We start from the raw sequence: 27,372 nt of genomic DNA on the forward strand, positions 1-27,372 counted from the left end.
TTAGAATAGCATAGAGACAATAAAAATGAAACTTAAAAAAGTTTTCAGAAACTTGGGAAAAGGAAAACTTAGGAAACATAAAGTTCAGGACAATCTCAGATATATTTCAAAAGGCGCAGAAGAAAAATTTGAAGGAAATATACCAGCAAGCTTGTAATAAGGTACACTGTGTGGGTTCCCAAAAATAGCAGAGCATATTCCCACAAACCTTGATTGGGGGAAGGAGGAGTGGATGTAGGTGTTTTGCATAACAGTGGCAAGTTAATAGTTGTGCTGCTGCCCCAGGCAAACGTGTACCAACTTTAAGATGTTTAGTTGATTGTGACACAGCCAGGGGAGGCAGATTCCCCTGTGCCATAGGGAACTCTTGCTCCAGCTAAAGATGGCAACTAAAAGCAGGTGAAACATATAGGGCAACTGGCAAAGGTAGCACATCATAGGATGGCCTGGATATGAGGTTGCATAGGAAGTCACAGGCCAAGTATTTAAAATAAGGGTAGGTTGAAAGAGAAGGGGACTCTGCCATGAGGTCTGAAAGAGAGGGGGAAGAAGCCGTGTAGGAGGAAAGGGTGTAAGGAGAGAGCCAATGGAGCTGTGCGGGGACCTGCCTAACCAAGCATGGATTCGTGGGAGATGCTTGGAGCTGAAGTGAACTGTGACCAGGAATGCTGAACCGCAAACTTCTGCTTCTCTGAAGGGTGTAATGAAGCCACTATCTTGGGCCTTGTGCCTCCCTGGATTCTACCATGACCCAGTGTTACACAGCACATGTTTCCCTGAACCACTACATGGAAGCTGAACACAACGGACCCCAGATCCTGAAGGAGAGAGTTGCTACAAGAGGATGGCGATTCTGAAACCCACAAGTACACATTTCAGAGGGGATGGAGACCTGTTTGCGCAGCTGGCTTAAGGACATCTAAGTTAATAGCTATGCTGCTGCCCCGTGTCTGGGCATGGTTTTGGCTTATAGCCTTTTGGGAAGCATGGGAAGTACTGGATCTCATGGGAGAGGAGGGCTCTGAGCAGGAGTGCTCTCAGCCCCCACCCTGAGGTTGGAATCCTGTAAATAAAAACCTGTTTCCTTCAACACTAATTGCTGGGTCATGTATCAGGGCACCACATGGCGGAGCCCTGGTTTGCTCGGTTACAAGTTGATAGTATTTGTTGAGTAAATTTTTTGTCCTTACCTTTTTCTCTGTTTTCTTGATTTTACACATCAAATATATGCTATATGGGAGGAGGGAGAAGGGAAGAAAACTTGAAAAGTAAATGACCTTTTATGTAAGGTAGGTTCATTTTGCAAGTCAGATCTGATAGTTTGATAGATCTGATATCTGACAGATCTGGTAAATTGACGTTTTTTGTTTAGTTAACGTTATTTACTTTTATATAATTTAGTTCATTTTACCTCATAACTCAGTAGAAGATCATTTATATTATCAAACAGAGTTCTACTTAGTTTTTCATATAGTGTTTCTGCTTGGACCTAAATATGGAATTAGCAATTAAAATTAAGAATGCTTGACTCCCCCTGTTCCCTTATCGCTGTTGAAAGGAAAGCTCTTTGCCAATCTAAAAGCCATTGTTTCATTTTATTTTGATCCCTATTGGATAATCTATGGAAAATTACTCAAAGTCTTGATTTATAGTTTGTATTTCAAGCTTTTTTTTTTTAAATGGGGATCGTATTATTAATGTTGATAGTCTACATATTTCATGAAAGTTTAAGCTCAACATGTTTTTACCTTGAGCACACTGAATTATTCATATGTTCACTGATCTGATTTAAAAAAGAATATAAATTAGAAAGTTTACTAGTATCAAGGACACATAATGTAGCATTTATATCATTTAAAATTGTATAGTGATATCTATATTTTGTAGTTTGTGTGTTTTTCCCCCAATTTTAAACATCTAGTCTACAGACTTTGTTTTCTTTTAATTCTAATTATCTGATGAAATTTTTCTTTGTACCAGAGAAGAAAAATGTAGAAACAAACTTTCAAGAATATAGTGAAATGATATACTGTCAAAAGAGAATTACTAAAAAGGCAATTTTTTTTGATGTTCCTATTTCATACATATTGTTCAAAGCTCTTTTTAAAGTTAAGATGGATATTTACTCTAAGGGGTACATAGGGGTGTGATGGTGTGTTTGTGTGTGTGTGTGTGTGTGTGTATTAAATATCTATGTTTTTGTTTATTTGAATTAGGAAATTAAAATTAAAACATAGTTATAGAGGGGGCAGAACCTTATCATAAACAACATGAAGATAACTTATGGACCACTGATTTACACAGCTTGGAAATTTTAGAACTCTCTTTTATAGTACGATTATATAATAGAATGTTGGCAAGTTGTTTAATCAAGCAGGTGTATGTCATGTGAGATTTACAGATATTTGCATAAAAACCAAAACTCAGTGGTGGTGTGTGCAGATAATTCAAAAAAGGGATATATTAAGGCTATTCTGAAAATGCTTGATATCAGATTTTAGATCCCATTTTAGGGCTGAAGTGAATTTGAAAGTATGCCAAGCTTTCTACTTTAGTGTAGTTTTTAAGTTTCAATAGAATCTAAACCCTACCTTATAAATTCTTTTCGAAACTTTAATAAGTGTATATGACAGAAGTAATTATCTGTTGAAATATGTGCCATTCATTTTTCCTCTAAATCAGTGAAAAAATGTTGGGCAAGGACATTTTAAAGCAAAACCATTTATACATTGTAGCATTCCTTGGGCCTTTTTTTTATTTTGCTTTTTTTTTTTTTAGTTTATTTTATTGATTATGCTGTTACAGTAGTCCCATTTTCTTTTCTCCCCTTTATCCCCCTCTGCCCTGCACCCCCCCAAATGAATATTCCCTCCACTTAGTTCATGTGGTACATATAAGTTCTTTGGCCTCTTCATTTCCTATATTATTGTTAACCTCCCCCTGTCTGTTTTGTACCTACCAATTATGCTTCTTATTCTCTGTACCTTTTCCCCCATTCTCCCCTCCCCCTCCCTGCTGATAACCCTCCATGTGATCTCCATTTCTGTAATTCTGTTCCTGATCTAGCTGTTTGCTTAGTTTGTTTTTGTTTTTTAGGTTCAGTTCATAGTTGTGAGTTTGTTGTCATTTTACTATTCATAGTTTTGATCTTCTTTTTCTTAGATAAGTCCCTTTAACATTTCATATAGTAAGGGCTTGGTGATGATGAACTCCTTTAACTTGACCTTATCTGGGAAGCACTTTATCTGCCCTTCCATTCTAAATGATAGCTTTGCTGGATAGAGTAATCTAGGTTGTAGGTCCTTGCCTTTCATGACTTAGAACACTCCTTTCCAGGTCCTTCTTGCCTGTAAGGTTTCTTTTGAGTAATCAGCTGATAGTCTTATGGGAACTCCTTTGTAGATAACTCTCTCCTTTTCTCTTGCTACTTTTTAAGATTCTCTCCTTATCTTTAATTTTGGGTAACTTAATTATGACGTATCTTGGTGTGTTCCTCCCTGGGTCTGATTTCTTTGGGACTCTCTGAGCTTCCTGGATCTCCTGGAAGTCTACTTCCATCGATATTGTTCATTATTTGTTCAAATAAGTTTTCAATTTCTTGCTTTTCCTCTTCTCCTTCAGGCACCTCTATGATTCGGATGTTGGAATGTTTAAAGTTGTCCCGGAGGTTCCTAAGCTTCTCCCCATTTTTTTTTTTGAATTCTTGTTTTCTTCATTCTGTTCTGGTTGAATGTTAATTTCTTCCTCCTTTTCCAAATTGTTAATTTGAATCCCGGTTCCCTTCCCTTTACTGTTAGTTCCCTGTATATTTTTCTTTATTTCACTTTGCATAGACTTCACTTTTTCCTCTATTTTGCGACCCTACTTAATCATTTCTGTGAGCATCCTGATTACCAGTGTTTTGAACTCTCCATCTGATAGGTTGACTATCTCCTCATCGCTTAGTTCTTTTTCTGGAGTTTTGATCTGTTCTTTCTTTTGAGCCATATTTCTTTGTCTCGACACACCTGTTACATTGTAAGTAGTGGAGCCTTAGGTACTGGCCAGGACAGGACAACCCTCCTTGCTGCATTGTGGCCCTGTGAATTGGGGAGGGGTTAGAGAGGGAACAGTGCCAATTGCTCAGCTCTTGGCTGACTTTCAGTTACTTCCCCTGCTACCCACAAGCAAATTGGGCCCCTCTGGGGAACTCTTCTGTAAGGCTGGGAGTTTTTCCTGCTGCAACCCCCACAGGTTTTTACAGCCAGAGATTATGAGGCTTTTTTCCCCCGCACTAGAACCCTGGGTTGTGCGGTCTGTCTTGCTCTCCAGTTGTTCCTCCCAGTTTAACTGTCCTCGAATTTGGGACTGCCCTGTCTGCCAGCTGCCACCTTGCCATGTGTCCTCTCCGCTCCAGCTGTCTGTTCTGTCCCTCTTACATGTCTGGATGAATATTTCTTCTTTTAACTCCTTGGTTGTTAGACTTCCATACAGTTCGATTTTCTGACAGTTCTGGTTTTTTTGTTTGTTTGTTTGTTTTTAAATTTGTTGTTGTTCTTTTGGTTGTACAAGAAAGCAAAGCATATCTGCCTATGCTTCCATGTTGGCCAAAATCCCGGGCCTTTTTCTTTAGAAGTACTTATTTTAAAATTAGTTCCTAAATAATAAGACACAACTGTAAGTATATTATCTGATCAAATGCTACATGAAAATTGGAACATTGCCAAAACACTTCTATTACTTGTACTCATTGATTATTCAATATAAGGTGCTTGGAAAATTGGATAACTACTAGGTTAAAAAGAAGATATCTATCTATTCAGTACCCAGAACTTCCAGATGGAAATAAAAATTATGGTGTAAAACATTAAAAAAATACTAGAAAAAAGACTTGAAGTAAATATTTATGGAATATTAGAATGACTCCCATTTCAAACATAGTACCAAAAGCAGAAGTCATAAAGAAAAGATTGATTTAATTATATAAAAATCTATAGAGGGAAATAAAATTTAAAAGCACACTATAAAAGACAAAAGTTTGAAGTATATATCAGACAAATGACTAATACTCTTAATGTGTAAATAAGAAAAAAAATCATAGAAAAAATGTTCATAGAAGAAATGCAAATAGCCCTCAATGTATGAATGAATCAGTTTTATTAAAGAAAGATAAACTAAAATAATGAAATATTTTCATTCGTCAAATTGGTATTTCTTAACATGTTAGCACTCAGAATATGGCAGAAATATTATAGGTAGGTCAAAAATGGACAATTTAGTAGAATGCATCCAAATTGTACCTATTCTTTGAAGCAGGATTTCTACTTTTAGGAATTTATCTCTAGGAAATAATAGGGAATGTAGACAAAGGTTCAGTTTCAACAAAGTTCATTACAGGGTGATTCGTAATGGCAAACTATTGCAAGCAATCTAATCTTTCAATAATTAAGGTGGTGAGATTTCAGTAATTTTATTATTTTTATATAAAATATATCAAAATAAGTACGGAATGATTAAAAAAACCTCAGTTAAGTCATGGTAAATACTACTAAATATTGATTTCTTTACTCTGTGTTTCCAAATTTCCTCATTGATAAATTGTGTATAATAATAGTATGTAATCATAGAGCACTGGGACAACTAAATGAGTGAATATATGAAAAGCACTTAGACTACTTTCTGACATGATGACTACTATAGTTAATAATACTGGCTGGTATATTTGAAAGTTGCTAATGTCTTAACAGTTTTCACAAGGAAAGAAAAAAATGTAATTATGTGAGGCAATGGATGTTTACTAATCCTTGTGGTAATCGTTTCATAATATTTACATGTATCAAATCATTATGTTGTATACCTTAAACTTATACAATGTTACATGTCATAGCTTACTGTGTAAACATTATATATGCATAGATACATGAATAAAAGATAAGTGGCTAATTTGGAAGAAGAAAATAATATGATTTTAAGAAATTGGCCTAGATTAAAAGTTAAGTGACCAAAGAATTACATGGTTAAAAATAAATATACTAAGTTTTTCTGGAGTTACTGTCCCTGCTATAGCTGATCTAAAACTAACTGTGATATTAAACCGTGTCTCTTTTTGTTTGTTTTGAACAGGTTGGCTCAAAATTAATCTCTTGTCACAAACTGGTATTGGCTTGTGTTATTCCCTACTTCAGAGCCATGTTTCTCTCTGAAATGGCTGAAGCCAAGCAAACAGTAATTGAGATTAGAGATTTTGATGGTGATGCAATAGAAGACCTGGTAAAGTTTGTCTATTCTTCACGGCTCACTTTGACTGTGGACAACGTCCAGCCTCTCTTATATGCAGCCTGTATTCTACAGGTTGAACTGGTGGCTAGAGCTTGTTGTGAATACATGAAATTACATTTTCATCCTTCCAACTGTTTGGCAGTAAGAGCCTTTGCAGAAAGTCACAATCGAATCGACTTAATGGACATGGCAGATCAGTATGCGTGTGAGCATTTTACTGAAGTAGTGGAGTGTGAAGACTTTGCAAGTGTGTCGCCCCAGCATCTCCATAAGCTTTTGTCCTCCAGTGATCTGAATATTGAGAATGAAAAACAGGTCTACAATGCAGCCATCAAGTGGCTTCTTGCCAATCCTCAGCATCATTCCAAGTGGTTGGATGAAACACTTGCCCAGGTAGGGACTGAAATGAGATTGTGTGTAGAAATGGGCAATACAGAAGCAAATCAGCATGTTTCATTTGTCATGAAAGGTATAAATTATCAGCTGATATAATACAATGTAAAAATTGCTTTGACTTTTAACTCTCCTGTTTACTCACTGTACTATTTAAGGATAAATCTGAATTTGTTACGTTTGAACTAGGAATACCATTCTCTGCTTTTTAAACTATATTTAAAATATCACTTTAAGATAATAGTAATAAATACTTATGCTAGTAGAAAATGGTTCCAAGGAGACTGCTCAAAATTAATTTACAACTCTTGTTATTAATGAAGTTTCTACTGAATTACTTTGCTGATGAAAGTATACTTATTCCTAATGCATACAGATTTGTTCTGGAAAGAATTACAAGATATCACTTCCCATTTTCTTCTCTCACCCAGTTTTACTTTTTAAATCTTAGAAATGTGTCTCTATTTATCATTTATGTTTACTGTCATCAGGTGTTAGCTGGATAATAAGTAGGCCTTAAAATTACTTCGAAAACAAATTTTTCAGCAAAAAAAACGTTTCATTATCTTGCAGCTGTATTTTCTTATTGTGTGTATGCATGCTTTTGACTCAAAATAGTAACCAGGTTTGATAATCTCTTTATCTGCTAGAAAATCAATGCTTCTTTAAGAGAGGAATGGTGAGTGCTTCTACTAAATGAGGGGATGCATCCTTGAGTTAGTATATTCCACATTTTGCTGTGTATAATCTGCATACACTTTTTTTTGGCCCAAACTTTCAGGAAAAAAAAAATCTTTCGTTTTAATTTTTTAATTCAGTTTCTTTTTTATTTATATTTAGATACTTGTGTTTTTTTTTTGTATTATAATGGAATTTTAGCATTTACCTTTGAACATATTATGGTACAAGAAATTCTATGTAACAAATAATTACAAAACACAAGAACAGATATAAGGTATGAGAAATTTTATGTATGGATAACAAATTTATGAAATTTACCATATCATAGAAGACTGAGAACTCGTCACTGTCAAAATCAGAGATATCATCTTCTTCAGTTTCTACATTACCGGTGTCTCCTGAGGAGTCACTTTCCTCATCCCTGTAAATTTCACCGTCCTCAGTTCCATCCATAGCATTGCTGATGCCACATTTTTTAAAAATTTCACAACCACTTCCTTCTCGACACCATTCCATGATCTTAGGATCCAATAACAAACCTGGGCAATGGATACTTTCTTGATCCTGCCTGTAGATGTTAAATCATTATCGGCTGACGGCATCCACTATGTCCACTCTTTCTTCATTAGGGCCTTAAAGGGCTTGTTTACTGACACATCAAGAGATTGCAGTTGGCTGGTTAGCCTACCAGGTATCACAGCAAGTTGGGTTTTCATGCCTGCTGCAATTGCTTTTGCACTTTGTGTAACATGGGCTTTGAAGAGATCAAAAACAAGTGAAGCTGGTTTTTTAAGTAACCCACCAGGCCTTCGTGACCAAACTTTGTTAAACCAGATTTCCATGCCTTCTTCATTCATCCTTCCTTTTTCATGCATGTGAACAGTAACTCCACTTGGAATCTTTTCTTTTGGAAACATTTTTCTTTAAAAATGATCATAGGCAGTAGCTTTGCCCCATCGGCACAACAGGCTAGGACAACAGTGAAATGTATTTTCTTATGACCACTAGTTTTAACAGCCATGGTCTTTGTTCCTTTGATGTCCACAGTTCTGTTGGATAGCACATCAAATGTGAGTGGGACCTCATCCATATTGGCAGTTTGGGACAGCTCAAAGTTGTAAGTCTTTCAAAGATTGATAATATAAGAATGAAATTCCAAAAGTTGATTCTCATAGGCTGCTGGAAGTTTTGGGGCAAGTTTCTTTCATGTCCTCAGGCTGAAACCTTCTAAAGCACCATTTAGGCGTCCCTGAGACATCATCAATGTGTTTTTCTCGTGCAATCCTTTTACATTCTTCTTGCGTCATCTTGGTTGAAACAGAGATCCCAGTTTGATGCTGCTCCTGAATCCAGGTCTTCACCTCCTGCTCCTTCTCCAGCCCCTATGGAGTCTTCCCTCGTATTGCATTCTTCTGTCTGGGCATCTGAAGAAGCTCTTCTTCCTGTTGCCTCCACAATCCACTGACACGAGCTGTGGGAGGAGGTCCAAAGTGTCTCTCAGCAGCTCTGTTGCCATGCTTTTTAGCATATTTGATCACTTTTAGCTTAAAGCTTGCAGTGTGCAAAAACTGTTTCAACAGTTTCTAAGGGATTTTCCAATAATTTCTCCTGTCTCAAGTGTACGAAGGTAAATGTCGTGCTTTCACGCTATGGTAGTAAAGTTGACATCACCCAACTTACCAAGTGGATAACAATTGGGCATCATCTGTCTTACTCTGTGGATAACAATGCATTGCTCTTTGTTTCATTTCATTGAATTGTTGGCTGAAACTGCTTTTGTTGCAAGTTTGTCATAAGTTCAACAAAACCAATTATTGATTCCCTGGTATTATTTTGCGTAGGGATACCGTTATTTCTTTCTAGAATTACACTTTTAATACATAAGTAAAAGAATTAAAAACATTTATATAGATACGGAATTAGTACTATCCATGTATGATGTGCATCCTTATTTTTCCTCAAAAATGTGGGTAAGAAAGTGTGCGTTATACGTGGCAAAATATGGTAACTTTCTAAGGTAATTGATTTAAAGAAAACAAGATCTATTTGTTTCAGACCTGAATTTTTGTGTATTTAACTAACAGATCACATTTTCATATGCTAAATCTTAGCTTTAAGGGGCAAAATAACAAAGAACAGCAATTTGGTTTTGATTGTGCCTTGTCTTTAGCAGCAAGGGGCCTTCTAATTATGAATGTCATTTTGGAAGTAAGAAACCTGAATGAAGACAATTGAATTACTTTATTTAGCCTACTTAAATCTGCATTTAAATGGGGAGGATATATTTAGCATATAATCTGGTTTCATTCGTGCAGACCCACTGGAAATTGCTTTAGAACTTGGCACAATGTGCTTTAAGTCTTTATGAAGTAAATGAGTTTTAAAAAGGTAATATACTGAAGTAGGCCCTGGCCAGGTAGCTCAGTTGGTGAAAGCGTTGTCCCAATACCCTAACGTTGTGGGATTGATCCTGGGTCAGGGCACATACAGGAGTCACCTGATGAATATTTATACGGGTGGAACAATAAATCGACGTCTCTCTCTCTCTTTCCCTTCCTCTGTCTCTCTAAAGTCAGTTTTAAAAAGAATATAATGTACTGCAGTGAAAGTAAAGAATGAGAGATCTAGTTACAACTTAAACTTATATCCACAACTATTCATGATTTTAGGTTCGTTTGCCGCTGTTGCCAGTTGATTTTCTTATGGGTGTTGTGGCAAAAGAACAGATTGTCAAGCAAAATCTAAAATGCAGAGATTTATTGGATGAAGCAAGAAATTACCACCTTCACTTGAGTAGCAGAGCAATACCTGACTTTGAATACTCTGTTCGGACTATACCAAGGAAGCATACTGCTGGTAATTAAATTACTCATTTATCAACTCTGTTGGAAGGATCTTTATTGTATTTGAGGGTTGGTTATGTATGCCCAGACTTAATTGTATGATTAATACCAGATTGCCTTAGAGTAATAATTGGCAAATAAAGTTATTTTTGAATTGTTTTTTCAAATGTTAATTAACTGCATCTTGGAAATAGTAATGGGGATTGGGAAACACTGGATAGTTGATGACTTTTTAAATTAAATTTATTGAGGTGACATTGGTTAATAGGATCATAGGTTTCACATATACATTTCCATGATACCTGATCTGTATATTGCATCATGTGTCTACTACCGAAAGTCAAATTGTCCTCTGTCACCCTATACTTGGCCACCCTTTATGCGCCCCACCACCTCACGCCCTTCCCCGTGGCAGCCATCACACTGTTGCCTGTATTGATGACTTTCAGTTTTATATCGCAGATATGAATGAAGTCATTATGGTTCTTAGCTTTTTCTGACTGACTTAGTTCACTTAACATGATATTCTCCTGGTACACTCATTTATAGCAAATGGCACTATTTCATCTTTTCTTATGGCTGAGTAGTATTCCATTGTATATATGTATCACATCTTTATCCAGCCCTCTGTTGAATGACACCTTGGTTGTCTCCATGTCTTGGCCACCGCAAATAATGCTGCAATGAACATAGAAGTGCATATATCTTTACAAATAAATTTTTTCAAGTTTCTTGGGCAGATACCCAGGAGAGGAACTGCCAGACTGTTTTCCTTAATGGTTGCATCAGTTTATGTTCCCACCAGTAATAAATGAAGGTTTTCTTTTCTCTACAACCTCTCCAAAATTTATCACATCTCTTGTTTATAATAGCCATTCTGACAGGTGTGAGGTGTTATCTCACAGCTTTTATTTGTATTTCCCCAATAGCTAGTGAAGTTGAACATCTTTTCAGGTATCTGTTGGCCATTTGTATATCTTCTTGGGAGAAGTGTCTGTTCAGGTCGTCTGCCCATTTTTTAATTGGATTGTTTGGTATAGAGTTGTATGAGTTCTTTATATATTTTGGATATTAACTCCTTGCTGGAGCTGTTGTTTGCAAATACCATCTCCCATTTGGTTGGTTGCCCTTTTGTTTTGTTGGTGGTTTCTTTTGCTGTGCTGAGCTTTTTAGCTTGATATAGTCCCATTCATTTATTTTTGTCTTTAATTCCCTAGCCTTTGAAGTCAAATTCATAAAATGTTCTCTATGACCAAGGTCCATAAGTTTAGTACCTACGTTTTCTTCTATGTAATTTATTGTTTCAGATTTTATATTTAGGTCTTTGATCCATTTTGAATGAATTTTTATACATGGGAACAAAATGTAGTCTAGTTTCATACTTTTGCATGTGGCTTTCCAATTTTCCAAGAACTATTTATTGAAGAGGCTTATTGGTCAAAAATTATTTGCCCATATACCTGTGGTTTTATTTCTGGGCTCTCAATTTTGTTCCATTGGTCTGTGTGTCTGTTTTTCTGCCAACACTGCTGTTATGATTATCACAGCTCTGTAGTATAATTTGAAGTCAGGTAGTATGATACTTCCAGCTTCATTTCTTTCTTTTTCAGGATTGTTTGACTATTTGGGGTCTTTTGTGGTTCCATGCAAATCTGATGGGTTTCGTTGTATTCCTTTAAAAAAATGACTTTGAAATTTTCATGGGGATTACATTAAACTCTATATTGCTTTGGGTAATAATGTTTATTTTAAGTGTGTTGATTCCTTCAATCCTTGAACATGGAATATCTTTCCATTTTATTGTGTCTTTTTCAATCCCTCTTAATAATGCTTTGTAGTTTATAGTATATAGGTCCTTCATGTCCTTTGTTAAATTTATTTTTAGGTATTTTATTCTTTTGGTTGCAATTGAAAAGTTAATTTTTTCCTTTATTTTTCATTTTTAATATATAGGAAGGCTATGGATTATTGTATAATGATTTTGTGTCCTGCAACTTTACTGTATTCGTTTATTGTTTCTGATAGTTTTTTGGTGGGTCTTTAGGATCGTTCTATGTAGAGAATCATGTCATCTGCAAAAAGTAACAGTTTTACTTCTTCATTCTCAGTTTGGATGACTTTTAGCCTTTTCTTTTTCTTGCCTGATGGCTCTGGCTAGGATCCAGAACTATGGTGAATAAGAGTGATGAGAGTGGGCATCCTTTTCTTGATCTTAGAAGAAAATTTTCAGTTTTTTACCACTGAGTAGGAAGTGGGCTGATGATTTCTCATAGATTACCTTTATTAAGTTAAGGTACTTTCTTTCTCTACCTATTTTATTGAGTGTTTTAATCATAAATGGATGTTGTATCTTTTCAAATGATTTTTCTGCATTTATTGATAAGATTATGTGATTTTTATCATTTGTTAATGTGGTATATTATTGAGTTGGCCAAAAGGACAGATTTTTCATTTTCACCAATAAGTTTACTGATTTGGATATTTGAGTATGTTGGCCATCTCCCACATTTCTCCTGCATGGTATAACGTTGATTGTTCTCAGTTTAATTGCTATCTACCCGACCATGACACATCTCCAGCACAAAACTTCGCAAATCATTTTTGACACGTTTGATCAGTCATAGCACCTTCTCCATGCCCTGCACAAACCTTTTTTTGTGTTCAGTTGTGTTTTTACCTTTCTTGAAATAATAAAGCATTGTATGACGAAAATGTTGCATATTTTCTTCCATCATCAGTATTTAAATGGCTACACAAAAATTCACCAATTTTGTTGTTTTAAAAAAAATGCACACTGATGTGATAGCTATCACAATACAGTCTAACAAAATCGTTTCAAATAAAGTTAAATACTGCTAAGCGCTACTACAGCCATTTTATGGAAAAAACCAAATTTTTTGGCCCACCCAATACATTGATCAACTTGTATATATTGAATTATCCTTGTGCCTTTGGAATGAACCTCTCTTGATTGTGGTGAACTACTTTCTAAACGTATTGTTGTATTTGACTTGCTAGTATTTTGTTTAGGATTTTTGCATCTGTATTCATCAAAGATATTGGTCTGTAGTTTTATTTTTTTGTGTGATCTTTGCCAAGTGTTGGTGTCAGGATTATGTTGGCCTTTATAAAAGATGACTGGAAGTATTGCCTCTTCTTCAATTATTTGGAAGAGTTTGAGAAAGATAGGTATCAAATCTTTTGAGTGTTTGGTAGAATTCACTAGTGAAGCCATCTGGTCGTGGACTTTTACTTTTGATGGTTATTTCAGTTTCTTCATTGTTGATTGGTCTATTTAGATTTTCCAGTTCTTGATTCAGTCCAGGAAGGTCATATGTTTGTGGGACCTTATTCATTTCTTCTAGGTTATTGTATTTGGCGGCATATAATCTTTCATAATATTCTAGTATGATCCTTTGTATATCTGTAATATTTGTGGTAATTTCTTGCATTTCTGATTTTGTTTATATGAGTCTTTTCTCTTTTGTCCTTAGTGAATCTAGCCAGGGATTTGTCAATTTTATTAATCTTTTCAAAGAGCCAGTTCTTTGTATTAATTTTTTATATAGTCTTTTTGTCCTCTATTTTATTCAATTCTGTTCTAATTTTTACTTCCTTTCTCCTGCTGACTTTGGATTGCTTCCGTTCTTCTTTTCCCAGTTCTTTAAGATGTAATATTAGGTTGCTTACTTGTGATTTCTTTGTTTCTTGAGCTAGACCTGTAATGATATGAATTTCTGTCTATTACTGTTTTCACATCCCAGAAGTTTTGCTGTATTGTATTGTCATTCTGATTTGTCTCTCTACATCTTTTAATCTCACCTTTTATTTCTTCTTTGACCCAGTCATTTTTTAGTAATATGTTATTTAATCTCCATGTATTTATGGATTTCTTTACTTCTTTTTTGCCATTGATTTCTAATTTCAAAGCACTGTGGTCAGAGAAAATGCTTGGTATAATTTTAATCTTAATTGAATTCTGTTTAGGCTAGTTGAGGTTAGTTTTGTGACCCAACATTTGGCCCATCCTTTAGACTGTTCCACGTGCCCTGGAGAAGAATGTATAATCTGATGTTCTGATGCAAGGCTCTGTAAATGTCAATTGTGTCCATTGTTATAATTTCTCATTTAAGGCTGATATTTTTATTGATTTTATGTTTGAATGATCTATCTAGAGCTGTCAGTGGAGTATTAAGTTCCCCAACTATGACTGTGTTTTGTCAGTTTCTCCCTTTTGTTCTGTTAGTCGTCGCTTTATATATTTTGGTGCTCTCTGAGTGCATATATATTAAGAAGTGTTATGTCTTTTTTGATGTAGTATCCCCTCTATCATTATAAAATGTCCATCTTTGTTTCTTGTTACCTTTAAATCTATTTTGTCAAATATAAGTATGGCTACACCTGCTTTTCTGTGGATGTTGTTTGTCTGGAGAATCATTTTTTACCCTTTCCCTTTGACTCTAACTTTGTCTTTGCAGCTTATATGTGTCTCCTGAGGCAGCATATGGTCGAGTTTTGTGTTTTGATCCAGTCTGCTACTCTGCCTCTTTATTGGTTCATTCAGTCCATTTACATTTATGGTAATTTTTTATATATGAGGATTTATTATAGCCATTTTATCTTTGTGTTCTGGTAGCTCTGTGTCTCCATTGGTTCTTTTCCTTTGTGTTTCTGTCTATTGTTTTTGTTGGTGGTATTTCATATTTCTTTCCTGTGTGTCCTCTTTTTATCAACAGCTCTTTGTCTCAGTTTTGGGTTTTTGTGTGTGGTTACCATTAGGTTTATGAAAAAGAAAGTTTCATATATACAGTAGTCCTTTTTCTTATGAATGCATCTGATCTCCATCCTTGTTTGCAAATTCAGAATTTTACCCACTCCTCTCCTATGTTTTTGTTGTCACAAACTATTTCTGTTTATGCTGTAACTTTGTCGGTCATCTTACGCACTGTTTTGTGACCTTTTGTTCTTTGTTTCAGGTAGAATAACCCATTTGAGTATTTTCTGTAATGGAGATATTCTGGTGATAAATTCCTTCAGCTTCTGTATATCTGGAAAATTCTTTGTGTCTCCTTCATACCTAAAGAAAAACTTGGCTGGACATATTATTCTTGGCTGGTAATTTCTCTCTTTCAGTAGTTTGAATATTTGATTCCACTCTCACGTGGCTTGTAGAGTTCTTCTGAGAAGTCTGATGATAACCTTAGTGGCTTTCCATTATAGGTTACTTTATTCTTTTCCCTGGGTGTCTTGAGAATTCTTTCTTTGTAATTAATTTTTGACAGTTTTAAAACAATTGGCTTTCGAGAAGGTCTCTTTGGATTGAGGTAACTAGATGTTCTGTTTGCTGCTTGGATTTGAGGATCTAGCTCTTCCCACAGGTTTAGGAAGTTCTCATCAACTATTTGTTTGAACAGGCTCTCTGTTCTCTTCTCCCTTTCTTCTTCTTCAGGTGTGTCTATTATTCTTATATTGCTGTTTCTGATGGAGTCAGATACTTCTAATAGAGTTCTTTCATTTTTTTAATGCTCAATTCTCTCTCTTCCCTCTGCATCATTTCTAGATTTCTGTTTTTTGGTATCAGTCATTCTTTCCTCCATCGAGTTAGCTCTATTTCCTGTGCTCACTAGTTTATTCCTAATCTCTTTTATTGAGTTCTTCATCTCCAGAATTTCAATTTGGTTTTTTAAAGTTCCAGTCTCTTTGGTAAAGTATTTGTTTTGTTAATTTGTGTTCTGAGCACATTTAATTGCCTGCCTGTATTTTCCTGAAGCTCATTGAGTATTTTCAGAACTGCAATCTTGAATTCTCTGTTATTTATATCATCTATTTCCATGTGCTCAGGTTTGATTTCTAGAGATTTCTCACTTTCTTTCTGAGCTGCCGCACTACCTTGGTTATTTGTGCATGGTATTTGATGGATTCCTTCTCTGTCTGGGCATCTGTTTATGCGTGTCACTTCTCTAACAGATTACTAAGAAAGTGTCTTTCTATTATTTTCCAGTAAGTGGCACTAAACCGCAAGTTTTTAGCTCTGTGAAATCCCAGTGCTGACCCCAGCCAGCTATCTCTGCATGGCATGATACATGCGGTTGGGTTGGCTGGGGGAACCCAGCTACCTCCTTTGTTCTTCCCTCCCAGTAATGGCAACCTTGGACCTCTTCCAGGTGCCCCCTGCACCTCAACCTGGGATCAGTCATAGGGTTTTTCCTTTGCACAGAGAAAACAGTCCTTCTGTAGCACCAGTTCTTGGGTTTGCAGATAATGTGTTCCACAACCCAATACCAAGGACAAAAGAAGAGCTCTGGACTGGGCTCTGTGACTTTGTTTCCAGTACCCCAGTGCTGTGTTCTTGATAATGATCTCTGGGCTCTGCCGCAGCTCATACTGCTCAGTCTTGCTGAGATGCCCACCAAATCTCTTTGCTCCTCCTGGCTGAAGGGAGTGCCAGCTTTCTCTTTTCTCTGGGCTGAGCTCCTGGCAGCAGGGCTGTGCCTATGGCTCAGCCCTTCTCCCTTCTTATCTGCTGTTTGTTCCCAGTTGTCTACCTTGAGATGCTTCAATGTGTGGATCTCTTGGACATGACTGTACTTTTAACACACAATCTTTTGTTGAGTTACAGCTGTTCAAATTGTTTAATTTTTCAGGAGAGAGACCAAGGGGATTTCTCATGCTGCCATTCCTCTGATGTTAATCATGAGTTCTTACTGTACATGATTCACATAGTTTTACCAGTATGTCAATTTTTTAAAAAGCCATTACATAATACAATATACAGATGATGTATTATAGAATTATATATTTGAAACTTAACATAATTTTATTAACCAGTGTCACTTCAATAAATTAAATAAAAAATAAAAATAAAAAAGCCATTACAAATCTTATATACTCTGAAGAGCCTGCTGAAATATATCTTATTTTGAGGTCTTTCTAATTCTTCAGGCAGAATTAATTCCTGTTGTTTATGCTTTTAGAACCCTTTTAAATTTTTTTAATATGTTGCATTGAAATTTATTTGATATATTTTGAGCTCTTCAAAGACAGATAAGTATCTTACTTAGTTTTGTATCTGTAGTGCCAAGCATGGAGCTTGACACGTAGTACATTCTTAAATACTTGTTCAGGGTTTGGGTTTTTTTTTTGCATTTTATCAAATCAAAAGAAAGGTACTAAATCTAATATTCATATAAAAGACCATATTAAACTCTTAGAATCTAACACTGTTATTTTTGAGGAGGCACGCAGTTTCACATTTGCACAATTTTCAGACTTTATCTTTTCCCAAGTTCATGTTCACTTAATGTTACTCTTTAGAAATACAAAGAATATATTAGGGAGAAGGGAAAATAAATGAGGTCCAGGAGTTCAGGTATCAGTACTCTGACCAGAGACTTCCTCTAAATTTGATGCTATTTAATATAGTTATTATAAGAGATACCAATGGAGTAGCCTAAAAAAACAACAGAAGGCAATATTTCATAATATATATTGGGATTTTTTTTCTAGGTAGTATAAAGAAAGTTTGAATGTTATAGATATGCCTTTGAAGTACAGTTATTCTAAATAATTTTAACAGGAAAGGACTGCTGTTTTATTTTCCTTTTTTATATGTTGGTTTCAATAATTAAATTATTTTAAAGTGTAGCTTTATTTTAGTTGTGAATCCTGCTTCAGGATATCAAGGTATTTAATGAAATTTTTCAGATTTAGGTTTGAATTCAAACAACATCTTAGCAGTCTAGGTGATATGCCAGACATAGGCCCGACCCTCACATATATGATCCCTTACATGACTGCAGGAACTGAGTGTAAATGGCTTTAATGAAGGATTCCATCCTCATTATGAGATATTTGGCATTATTCCATTTTATGGACGAGGCTAAGAATCAGAGAGGGTAAAAGTATGCTCAAGAGCCCACAGAGAAATAGCAGAGAAAGGATTTGCATCCTGATCTTTTTCTTTATCCTTAGTTTTCTTTTCTCCCATGTCATATTCTTAGGTGACCTATGTAGCTGAAATATTGATTTCCATTTAAAGGAAATCTCATCGTGATTGCAGTTACATTCTGGGATTATAATTGAGCAATGCCATTAAACATCTGTAGTTTGAGCAGATTTCTTAATCTCTGATGGCCTCCATTTACTTATACACAATTTTGATTGTATGATTTTTAAAGTCTCTTCCAACTTTAAATTTCTCTGACTTAAAATATTGAATTAGAAAAGATAGCACAAGCAGTTCTGATCATTCATTTATGCAGTCCTTCAGCAAACATTTAGTAAGTGGCTACCACATGCTGGGTTCTAGGTTAGCATTAGAAATGCAAATACAAATAGTCCTGTTTGAGAGAACCTGTAATCTGATTTAGGGAAATAGATGTGTCAATAAATAAATACAATAAAGTATTATAAATACTTTGATATAATCATAGTGTGAAGCACAAAGAAAAGAGCGGTAATGTTTACCTTGGAAGGGTCAGGAAAGGATTTATAAAAAAGTAAACCTTAGCCTTGGTTTTTAATAATAAATAGATATTTTTCTAGGTGCCAGTTAGGGAAGGGGTATTCAGTTTATTTTACACTTATTGAATGCTTAATACATGCCAGAAATTATGCTAGTCCTTATTAGTGCATAAATACTTTAACGCACAGCCTTAACCTAGCTTAGCTTCTGGTAACAAATATCAGCATAATATAGATCATTTCAAAATAGAGTATTAAGTGAATGATAGTTGCCAAAAAGTTGCTACCAGAACATCAAGGATGAGCACTAATTATACACATGTTGTAGGAGCCTGAAGTTTTAAGAGAAAGAGAGGGAGAAAATCTAGTTAAAAACTGCAGGCCTTGATGCTATGTTAAGGCTCTGCCATGTAGGACAGAGGTTCTCATGGTGTGAAGGAAGGGGTGGCTCCTGGACCAGTAGCATCAGCATTCACTTGGGAACTTGGTAGAAACACAGTCTTTTTGAACCTGCGACAAACCTATTGAATCAGAAACTTTGGGGGCCAGGCCCCATAATCAGTTTCATGCCTTTGGAGTGAATCTGAACCATGCTAAAATTTCATTTTCTTGTTAATTGTGATAAAACATACATAGGCATACCCAATTTGATTGCCTTCACTGATTGTGTGTGTGTGTGTGTGTGTGTGTGTGTGTGTGTGTTTCAAAATAAAGGTTAGACCCTCCACGAGAAAAAAATATTATGATTTGCTGAAGGCTCAGATGATGGTTAGCATTTTTTAGCAATGAAGTATTTTTTTATTAGGGTGTGTACACTTTTTAGACATAATACTATTGCACTCTTAATATTCTATAGTATAGTGTAAATATAACTTTTATATGCATTGGGAAACCAAAAAATTTTTGTGACTGGCTTTATTGTGATATTGGCTTTTATTGTGGTGGTCTGGAGCTGGACTCACAGTATCTCTGACATACGCCTGTATAACATTAAAATTGCCATTTATAAAAGTATAATTTAGTGGCATTGCTAACACTTTTAAGAAACTATTGACATAGGTAATGAAAAACTGTTGCAAGAACCTTTATAATTAGATTGCTCTGTTGACGGTCTGAAAGCAAAAAGACTGCCAAGTGATAAGGATTTTGCAGTAGTGGGTAATAGCTGATAGGGCCTGCACTAAGGCAGTGGCAGTGGGAATAGCGAGGTAGAACGGTGGGAATAGCGAGGCAGAACGACAGCTCAGGGAAGGGAGAAGTTGTTTAGGTAGGTGAGGAAGGGAGATCCTCTTAAACGTGTTAGGTTTAGGTGCCTGTGGGACATCAAGTGGAAATGTGGCATACAAATATAGATTGGAAGACATTATCATACAGATGGGATTTAAAATAAAGGAATAAACTTCTCCTGTGTGAGCATGAAGTATGTGAGAAGCAGGCTAAGGATGAACCATGGAAAAACATAGGAAAGAGAAAAAGATCAGACACAAAAGGAGAATGATATAGGGAAACCAAGAGAGTTAAGGTATTTCTCAAAAAACAGTGATCAAATGTTGCAGTTGTATTGCATAAGAAATTAACTTACGAGTTCATTGGCTCTTATGACCTTAGAGAGAGCAATTTTACATAGTGGGTGAGGATCAAACCATATTGTAATGGGATGTGAGCAAGCTGGGGTGGCTAATGTATCCTAGTCTTTGAGAAAAATCGAATGAGGAAAAAGAAAAAAGAAAATTATATTTCTAATAATGTAATAACATTAAATGCTACCCAAGTCACATTTTTGCCATTAATCAAAGTTTTAACCTCCTCAATATTTTTTTCCATATTAATTTTTTAAAAATTTGGCAACTTTGATTTTGACCTCTGTTTTGTGGCTTTACTTTTAGGTGTGCTGTTTTGTGTAGGTGGTCGAGGTGGATCTGGTGACCCTTTTCGCAGTATTGAATGCTATTCTATCCACAAAAATAGTTGGTTCTTTGGACCAGAAATGAATAGTCGAAGGCGACATGTGGGTGTCATCTCTGTGGAAGGTGGGATCACTATTGTATAAATCACATCACATGATCCTGATGCTTTTAAAATATTTGAACTTTGAGGATTCTTTCTATAACAAAATTGCTAAATGATAAAATATGTTTCAGTATATCAATAAAATATTTGGGTAGTGATTATTTACTTGTTTTATGGCCATTGACGCTCAGTGTACAATCTCTTGCATGTAGTTGTTTTACAGGAGATGAATATCAGAGAAAGGGGAGTTAAAATAAACTATATTTGCAGAAGAATCAAGCTAAAGAAAAATATTTATTGAACACAAATAATAAACACATATCACCTTTCTTCTATACCCACCTAATTATTATTGAAATGAGATTTTTCTTTCTACCGGTTACTGAAAATGATTAATTGGAGAAAACATGGAAAAATCACTGTTGCTTAGGAAACTTTTTAAAATCACTTTTACTCTGATTAGAAACATATAGATGATTTTTGGGAAAATAAAACATTGTGATAAAAGTAAAAATCATCTGTAACCCCAACACCCAGAAATTGTCACAGTTAACATTTTGATATATAATCTTTCCAATTTTTTGTGCATTTTTATTTATTTCATTTAGAAAAAGTTTGATCATATTGTATTGTTTTATATTTTCTTTATGTTACATAAGAACACTTTTTCATTTTACTAAATATTCTTTGAAAGCATTACTGATTTTATCTACTAAGTAATAAAAAAGTTGGGAAACCTAAGGGAGGGATAGTGTTTGAGCATTTCAATAATTCCATGTAGAACAGCACATTCCAGGTATTTTATTAAAGCATACATTTATTTTCACTTGTGACATTGATCATAATGTTGGCCAGAAGAATACTTGTTGAAAATTATTGTGCTGTTCTAATTATACAAAGTCTGTCCAGAAGGTATCCAGCCATATAATATGAAAAATGAAGACATTTAGAGAAGATACAAGAAACATTGTACATAGAACAATGACGCCTCAGTCCCCTTCAAAGTAGGCACCTTGGGACCTCACACAGTTCTCCCAGTCCACATCAGCTGCCCCGTCATATTTTTCTGAATCTCATCAATGGTCTGAAACCACTTCCCTTTCAAAGGTGATTTTAGTTTTGGAAACAGCCAGAAGTCACAGGGCTCCAAGTCTAGGCAATAGTAGGGCTGAGTCACCTGAGTGATTTATTGTTTTGCCAAAACATTCTGCATGAAATGTGATGCATGAGGAGGCACGTTCTTATGATGAAGCTGCCAGTCGCCATTTGCCCATAATTGTGGCCTTCTGAGTCATCCGAATAGTTTCCGTGGAAGAAATGTTCAAGCTTAACACAAAATTTGATGCAGATTTGTTGCTCTGCTCGTTCAGTCATTTTGAATATGATGGCTACACAGTACACATGCTCACTCAATGGCATCTACCACCCCCACTTACTAGTACAGTGAAGTCATCATTGTTCACATACATGCATTTTAGTCCATCCACTCCCTTGGCTGCCAGGTTACACCGACGTAACACAAACTGTTTGTAAAGATTTTATTTATTTATTTTTAGAGATGGGGGAAAGAGAAGGAGAAAGAGAGGGAGAGAAACATCAATGTGGGGTTGCCACTAGCATGCCCCCCTACTGGGGACTGGCCTGCAACCCATGCACATACTCTGACTGGGAATCAAACTGGAGACATTTTGGTTCACAGGCTGGCATTCAATCCGCTGAGCCACACCAGCCAGGGCACAAACTGTTTTTATTATATTAATAATGACAGTGGTTGGATTTTTTCTGGACAGACCTCGTATGTTGATTATGTATATAAATAACTGTAGGTTTATTTGGAATCAAATGAAAATACTTCTTTGTTTGACAGGTAAAGTGTATGCAGTAGGTGGACATGATGGAAATGAACATTTAGGTAGCATGGAGATGTTTGACCCTCTCACTAATAAATGGATGATGAAGGCATCAATGAACACAAAGAGGTAGATCAGCTTGGAAATTTATTTTGATTTTTTGGTAGAAAATAAAGCTTCCTATGATTGAAAGGGCTAATTTTTTACTTTTACATTTTTAGAACCTTTAAATATCTTAAACACATTTTGTTAAAGCATCAATGTGATGCTTTGTTATAACTCGTTTTTATTTTCTTGAGAATTAAAAATGTTTCCCTAATAAGATAATTGCTTTAGGACTAAAGTATATGGATTTTAACATGATAAGAAAATATCCCACAATTTCTATTAATTGTTTTTTATCATTATGAGTATTAATATTTAAAAATCTTCATCTACAATAAATTGAAATATATGTTGATAAATCGATCAGTCTAACAGGGAGGAAAGTATTTAGTAACATATTGACTAGCCTGTTCAGAATTTTTTAAATGAGTTAAATACCAAATTTTTAGATATGTGACAAAATCAGAATTAAGAAACATAGTAGACCAAACATACTTTAGATCTAGAAGCAAAACCTAAAACTATTAAAATTAGAGTTATAGATTAAGACCTGCTTTATGTCTTATTTTAAAAATTTTAAGTTTTAAAAATTTTTTTAAATTTTAAATTTTTAACAATTTTAAAAAATTTTAAATTTTTAAAAATCAATTACACCAGTACAGCATAATGTGAAGTCAGGTTTATGATTATGTTTCATATGGAAAAAAGTAACTGCACAGTGCTCTAAAAAAAAGAAAGAAAGGAAAAAAGCAAATATAATATAGTTGCCTACATTAAAAGAATTGAAGCCTTTCAATCAAGGGAGACTGCAGTTGCACTGTTCTTCATGGTGATCTGCCTGTATCTATAGCTGTGGTCTCAAAGTGGGATATGCAGTATCAATTGGGGAATGGGAATAAAATATGAGACCCTCTGTACATTTTTAATTTCCTCTTCTTAAATTTATTTTGAGTAGATGTTTTATAATGAACATAATCTGTTAGTACAGTAATACATGTTTATAATTTGAAAATAGTTGTGGCCTATAGTAGTGCACAAAAATTGTTATAAATGTAAGCTGTGTGTAAGTACACACTAGTAAGAGATACCATGTCATGTAAAAAATTGTTATAAATGTAAGCTGTAAGTACAGACTAGTAAGAGATAGCATGTCATGTAAAAAATTGTTGTAAATGTAAGCTGTGTGTAAGTACAGACTAATAAGAGAAAATCATGTCATGTAAAAAATTGTTGAAGAGTTTTGGTCTGGAGACATACGCACTTAAGAGAGTATCTAGATACTTTATTTTAAGAGATGTATGGTGTCTTAGAAGGAAGGAATAAATATTTATTGTTCAATTTAATAATAATACAGCATACTATAATACCTCCCAATGACTGGAATTTTATATGTCAGAAAGATAATATATTTTTTGCACCAAGCAAGAGATTAGCTTAACTGTTCTTTTCATTTTTTAAACTTACAGTTCAACAAATAGGGTGAGGATTTCAAAGCCTGAGCTTAATAATTTCCATAAATCTAGCTACAATAATTCTGCCTCTTTGTTTCAGAGTGAAAATGTAATAATGGAAAGAAAAAGCAGGTTATCTGAATAAGCATTCAAAATACTGCTTAAGAGTAGCTTTCTATAGAGAACAAAAATCAAAACAACTCTATTATAATTTTATTTTAAAAAAACAAACAAAACTTCAGACATTATGGCTGGTATGATTTGTAAACAGTAGCAACATTCTGTAAGAGCTGAAAGTGACTTGTTGCTGAAGCAAGCAAATTCAGGTTGAACTGTACGTGGGATACATTGCCATCTAATTTTATATACTTTATCAGTTTAAAATGAAGTGTTTTTAACTGTGTTTTCTTCATGTTATTAAGTATGAAAGATTAGATGAAACTGAAGAGAGTTCTGCTAAAATGTTATTTGTAGCCTTTCTTTTTTTCTTGTGAGGCAAAAGAATCCTAGGAGAAAAGGCTAATCTTAAAATATGCTATTACCTCCCATTTATCTACAAGTGACATTTTAATACTTCCATAGTGTTTGATTTATGCTACACAGTTACTATAACTAGTTTGAATTGTAGTGCATGAACTAAAATGAGGGAGAAAACCCTAAAATACATTTTTAATCTTGATATTCCTGCCTCTTTATCATGCTAAGCTAGTTTTTAGGGAAAAATTGAAACTTCTGTAGCAAATAGCAGTTGAATTTCTTTAATCTTTTAAAATACGCCCTGGGTACTTCACAATAACAACCTAACTATATAAAAAAATAATATAACTACAATTATTTTGTCATTATTTGCTTAACAATTTGTAGTCCCCCAAATCATTTTTTTCAGTATGCATTCCAAGATCATAATCACATGTAAAATAACTGGTTTTCTTTACTTTTCCCCCCTTCTTTTTCATCTTTCCACTAAAAGACAATGGTGTTTGTTTAACCTGTGGTTTTATTGAAACCCATCATCCTAACAGAGCATCTCTAGGGGTTGATTTATTTATTCAGCAAATACCAGTTAAGTAACCATTGCAAGACATAGTAAGTGCTGAAGATACAGTGATAAATAAGACAGCCGAAGTCCCTGCTTCCACAGAGCCTACATTCTAGAAGGGAAAATACAAATAAAGACACGATTACAAGGGCAGTAGTAATGTTAGCACATGGCAAGTAAAGGGTGCTGGTAAGTGGAAAAGATCTTAATGAAGTCCCATTTAACCTAAGATCTGAAGTGATAGAATAATTTAGCCTAGTTAAGCGGTGGCGGGTGGGAAAATGGGGGGTTGGAGGGCGGAAAGAAATGAAGAATTGTCGAAAATCTGGAGGTGAACCAGAGCAGAGAGTATGAAAGATGTCAAGTATGGGTGAGAGATCAAAGGGAATAGTGAATAGAAACAAGGCTGACACAGTAGGCAAAAAATGAGGGTCTTTTCAGGTTTGCCAAGATTTATTTTATCTAGTGGGCTTTGAAATACACATACACACACACACACATTTTTTAATAGCATGGGAATTATAAAGTCATGTTTGTCATTTCTGAGATTGTCTGCATGTGAAATGGAAAAGGGATTTGAGAAGGACCAGCATTAAAACAGTCTGGGAGACTAAAAGGATTGTTGTAATATTTCAGTCAAGAAATAATGGTAGCTTGGACTAAAGTAGTAGAAGGGAGGACAGAGAAAAAGAGGACAGATTTGGAAGATAGTTCAGAGGTGTATTATCAACAAGATAATTAGGTGTGGGAGCTAGAAAGAAAAATAAAATAATAAGGTAGAGAAAAGGATGATCCTTGGCCTCTACCTTATTATTTTTTCATGGTTTAAGCATCTATATATGGATAATGAAGCGATTTTTTTGCATTAGGCAAAGTAAGACAGGAACAGCATAAACTTTTTTTCTGTCTTGTGGGTCTGTTAATATTTTATTGCTGTGTAACCAATTACCACAAACTTAGCATCTTAAAACAACATCCATTTATTAGTTCACAGTTCCATAGGTCAGATGTCCAACAGGTATGACTACATTTCCCACTTGGCGACTCACACGGCCAAAATTAAGGTGTATACTGGGCTATGTTCTTAGCTGGAGGCTCTGGAGAAGAAACTTCTTCTAGGGTCGGTTAGGTTATTGATAGTTTTCTGTTCCTTATGATTGTAGGACTGAGGTCCTCATTTTTACTGGCTGTTGGCCAGCAGCTACTCTCAGCTCCTAGAGACTGCTCTCAGGTTTTTGCCAAGTGTTCCCTTCTATTGTCAGACAAGGAGTGGTATGCAGAAGCCACCTCATTCTTTAAGTTTCTGACTTGTCTTCTGCTGCCAGTTGGATAAACCTCGCTGCTTCTACAGGGCGTATATGATTAGAGTAGACACTCATGTAATATCACCTTTGCCATATAATGTAGCATATCATAAGCAAAAACTAGAGGGTGAATATCCTGGTGGGGGCACCTTAAAATTCTGCCTGTCATAGGGAAGTAGATAGTGAGTTTCATGTCAGACTAAAGTGAAGGTTGAAGAGCCAGCAAGACAGATTAGAGGTAGAAGTTGGATATATATCCGGATATTAGAGTTATCATAAATCCACTGAAATGATGAAATTGCCTATAAAGAGAGATGATAGGGTGATGAGAGGCCTTAGGGAACTTCATAATTTAACAAAGGAATAGAAAAGAAGGCACTGCTTGAGGAAGCTGAAAAGCACCAGCCAGAGATGTAGGAAGGAACTCCAACATGTGATGCACTGAAAATCAAGAGGAGAGTTTTGAGAAATAGAAACTATCCAATGTCATGTGCTCTTCTGCTGTGGTGTGTGAAGGGTGAGGGAAATTATTAGGCACATTTATTTCTGCCATGATATAGCACCGTTGTGTTCTAGAGTGCGCACGTGTGTTCACACACCTGAAAATTTTTGTAACCACAGTATTTTGTAAGTCATTACTTTATACTCAAGAGAAAAGAGGTTAAGGTGACTGAAAATGAATGACAACATTATCTACCCTTAAGAATTCTTTCCTAGGATACTCCTTTGGTAACTTAGAGTTAGAATCTGAGTAGAACAGCTGCTCTCACCAATAACAATAGCTAATACATAGCACTAAATATCGGCCTGTCACTGTTCTTAGTACTTTACCTGTATTAACTGATTAACGTCAGCTGTATCTCCTCCTCTCTCAAATGGGTTACAGATGAAAAAGCAAGGTAGTAAAGATCTATAAAATACACTACTTTATCCAAAGTACATACCAAGTCAGTGACAGATAATAGTTCTAGAATA

The 27,372-nt window shown here is 35.2% G+C and overlaps 1 protein-coding gene across 1 annotated transcript in view; it reads left to right on the forward strand.

Annotated features, from left to right (window-relative positions):
• KLHL8 (kelch like family member 8) overlaps window positions 1–27,372 on the forward strand; it is a 47,384-nt gene that overhangs the window by 13,863 nt on the left and 6,149 nt on the right. Inside the window, exons 3-6 of the mRNA XM_054591767.1 lie at window positions 6,103–6,651; window positions 10,002–10,188; window positions 20,525–20,668; window positions 22,516–22,627. Coding sequence (XP_054447742.1) covers window positions 6,103–6,651; window positions 10,002–10,188; window positions 20,525–20,668; window positions 22,516–22,627 — 992 coding nt within the window. The remainder of the gene's footprint in view (window positions 1–6,102; window positions 6,652–10,001; window positions 10,189–20,524; window positions 20,669–22,515; window positions 22,628–27,372) is intronic.

Source organism: Pteronotus mesoamericanus, unplaced genomic scaffold (assembly GCF_021234165.1).
Source record: "Pteronotus mesoamericanus isolate MK-2021 breed Mesoamerican mustached bat unplaced genomic scaffold, CSHL_Meso_final scaffold_232, whole genome shotgun sequence".
Taxonomy (NCBI): Eukaryota; Metazoa; Chordata; class Mammalia; order Chiroptera; family Mormoopidae; genus Pteronotus; species Pteronotus mesoamericanus.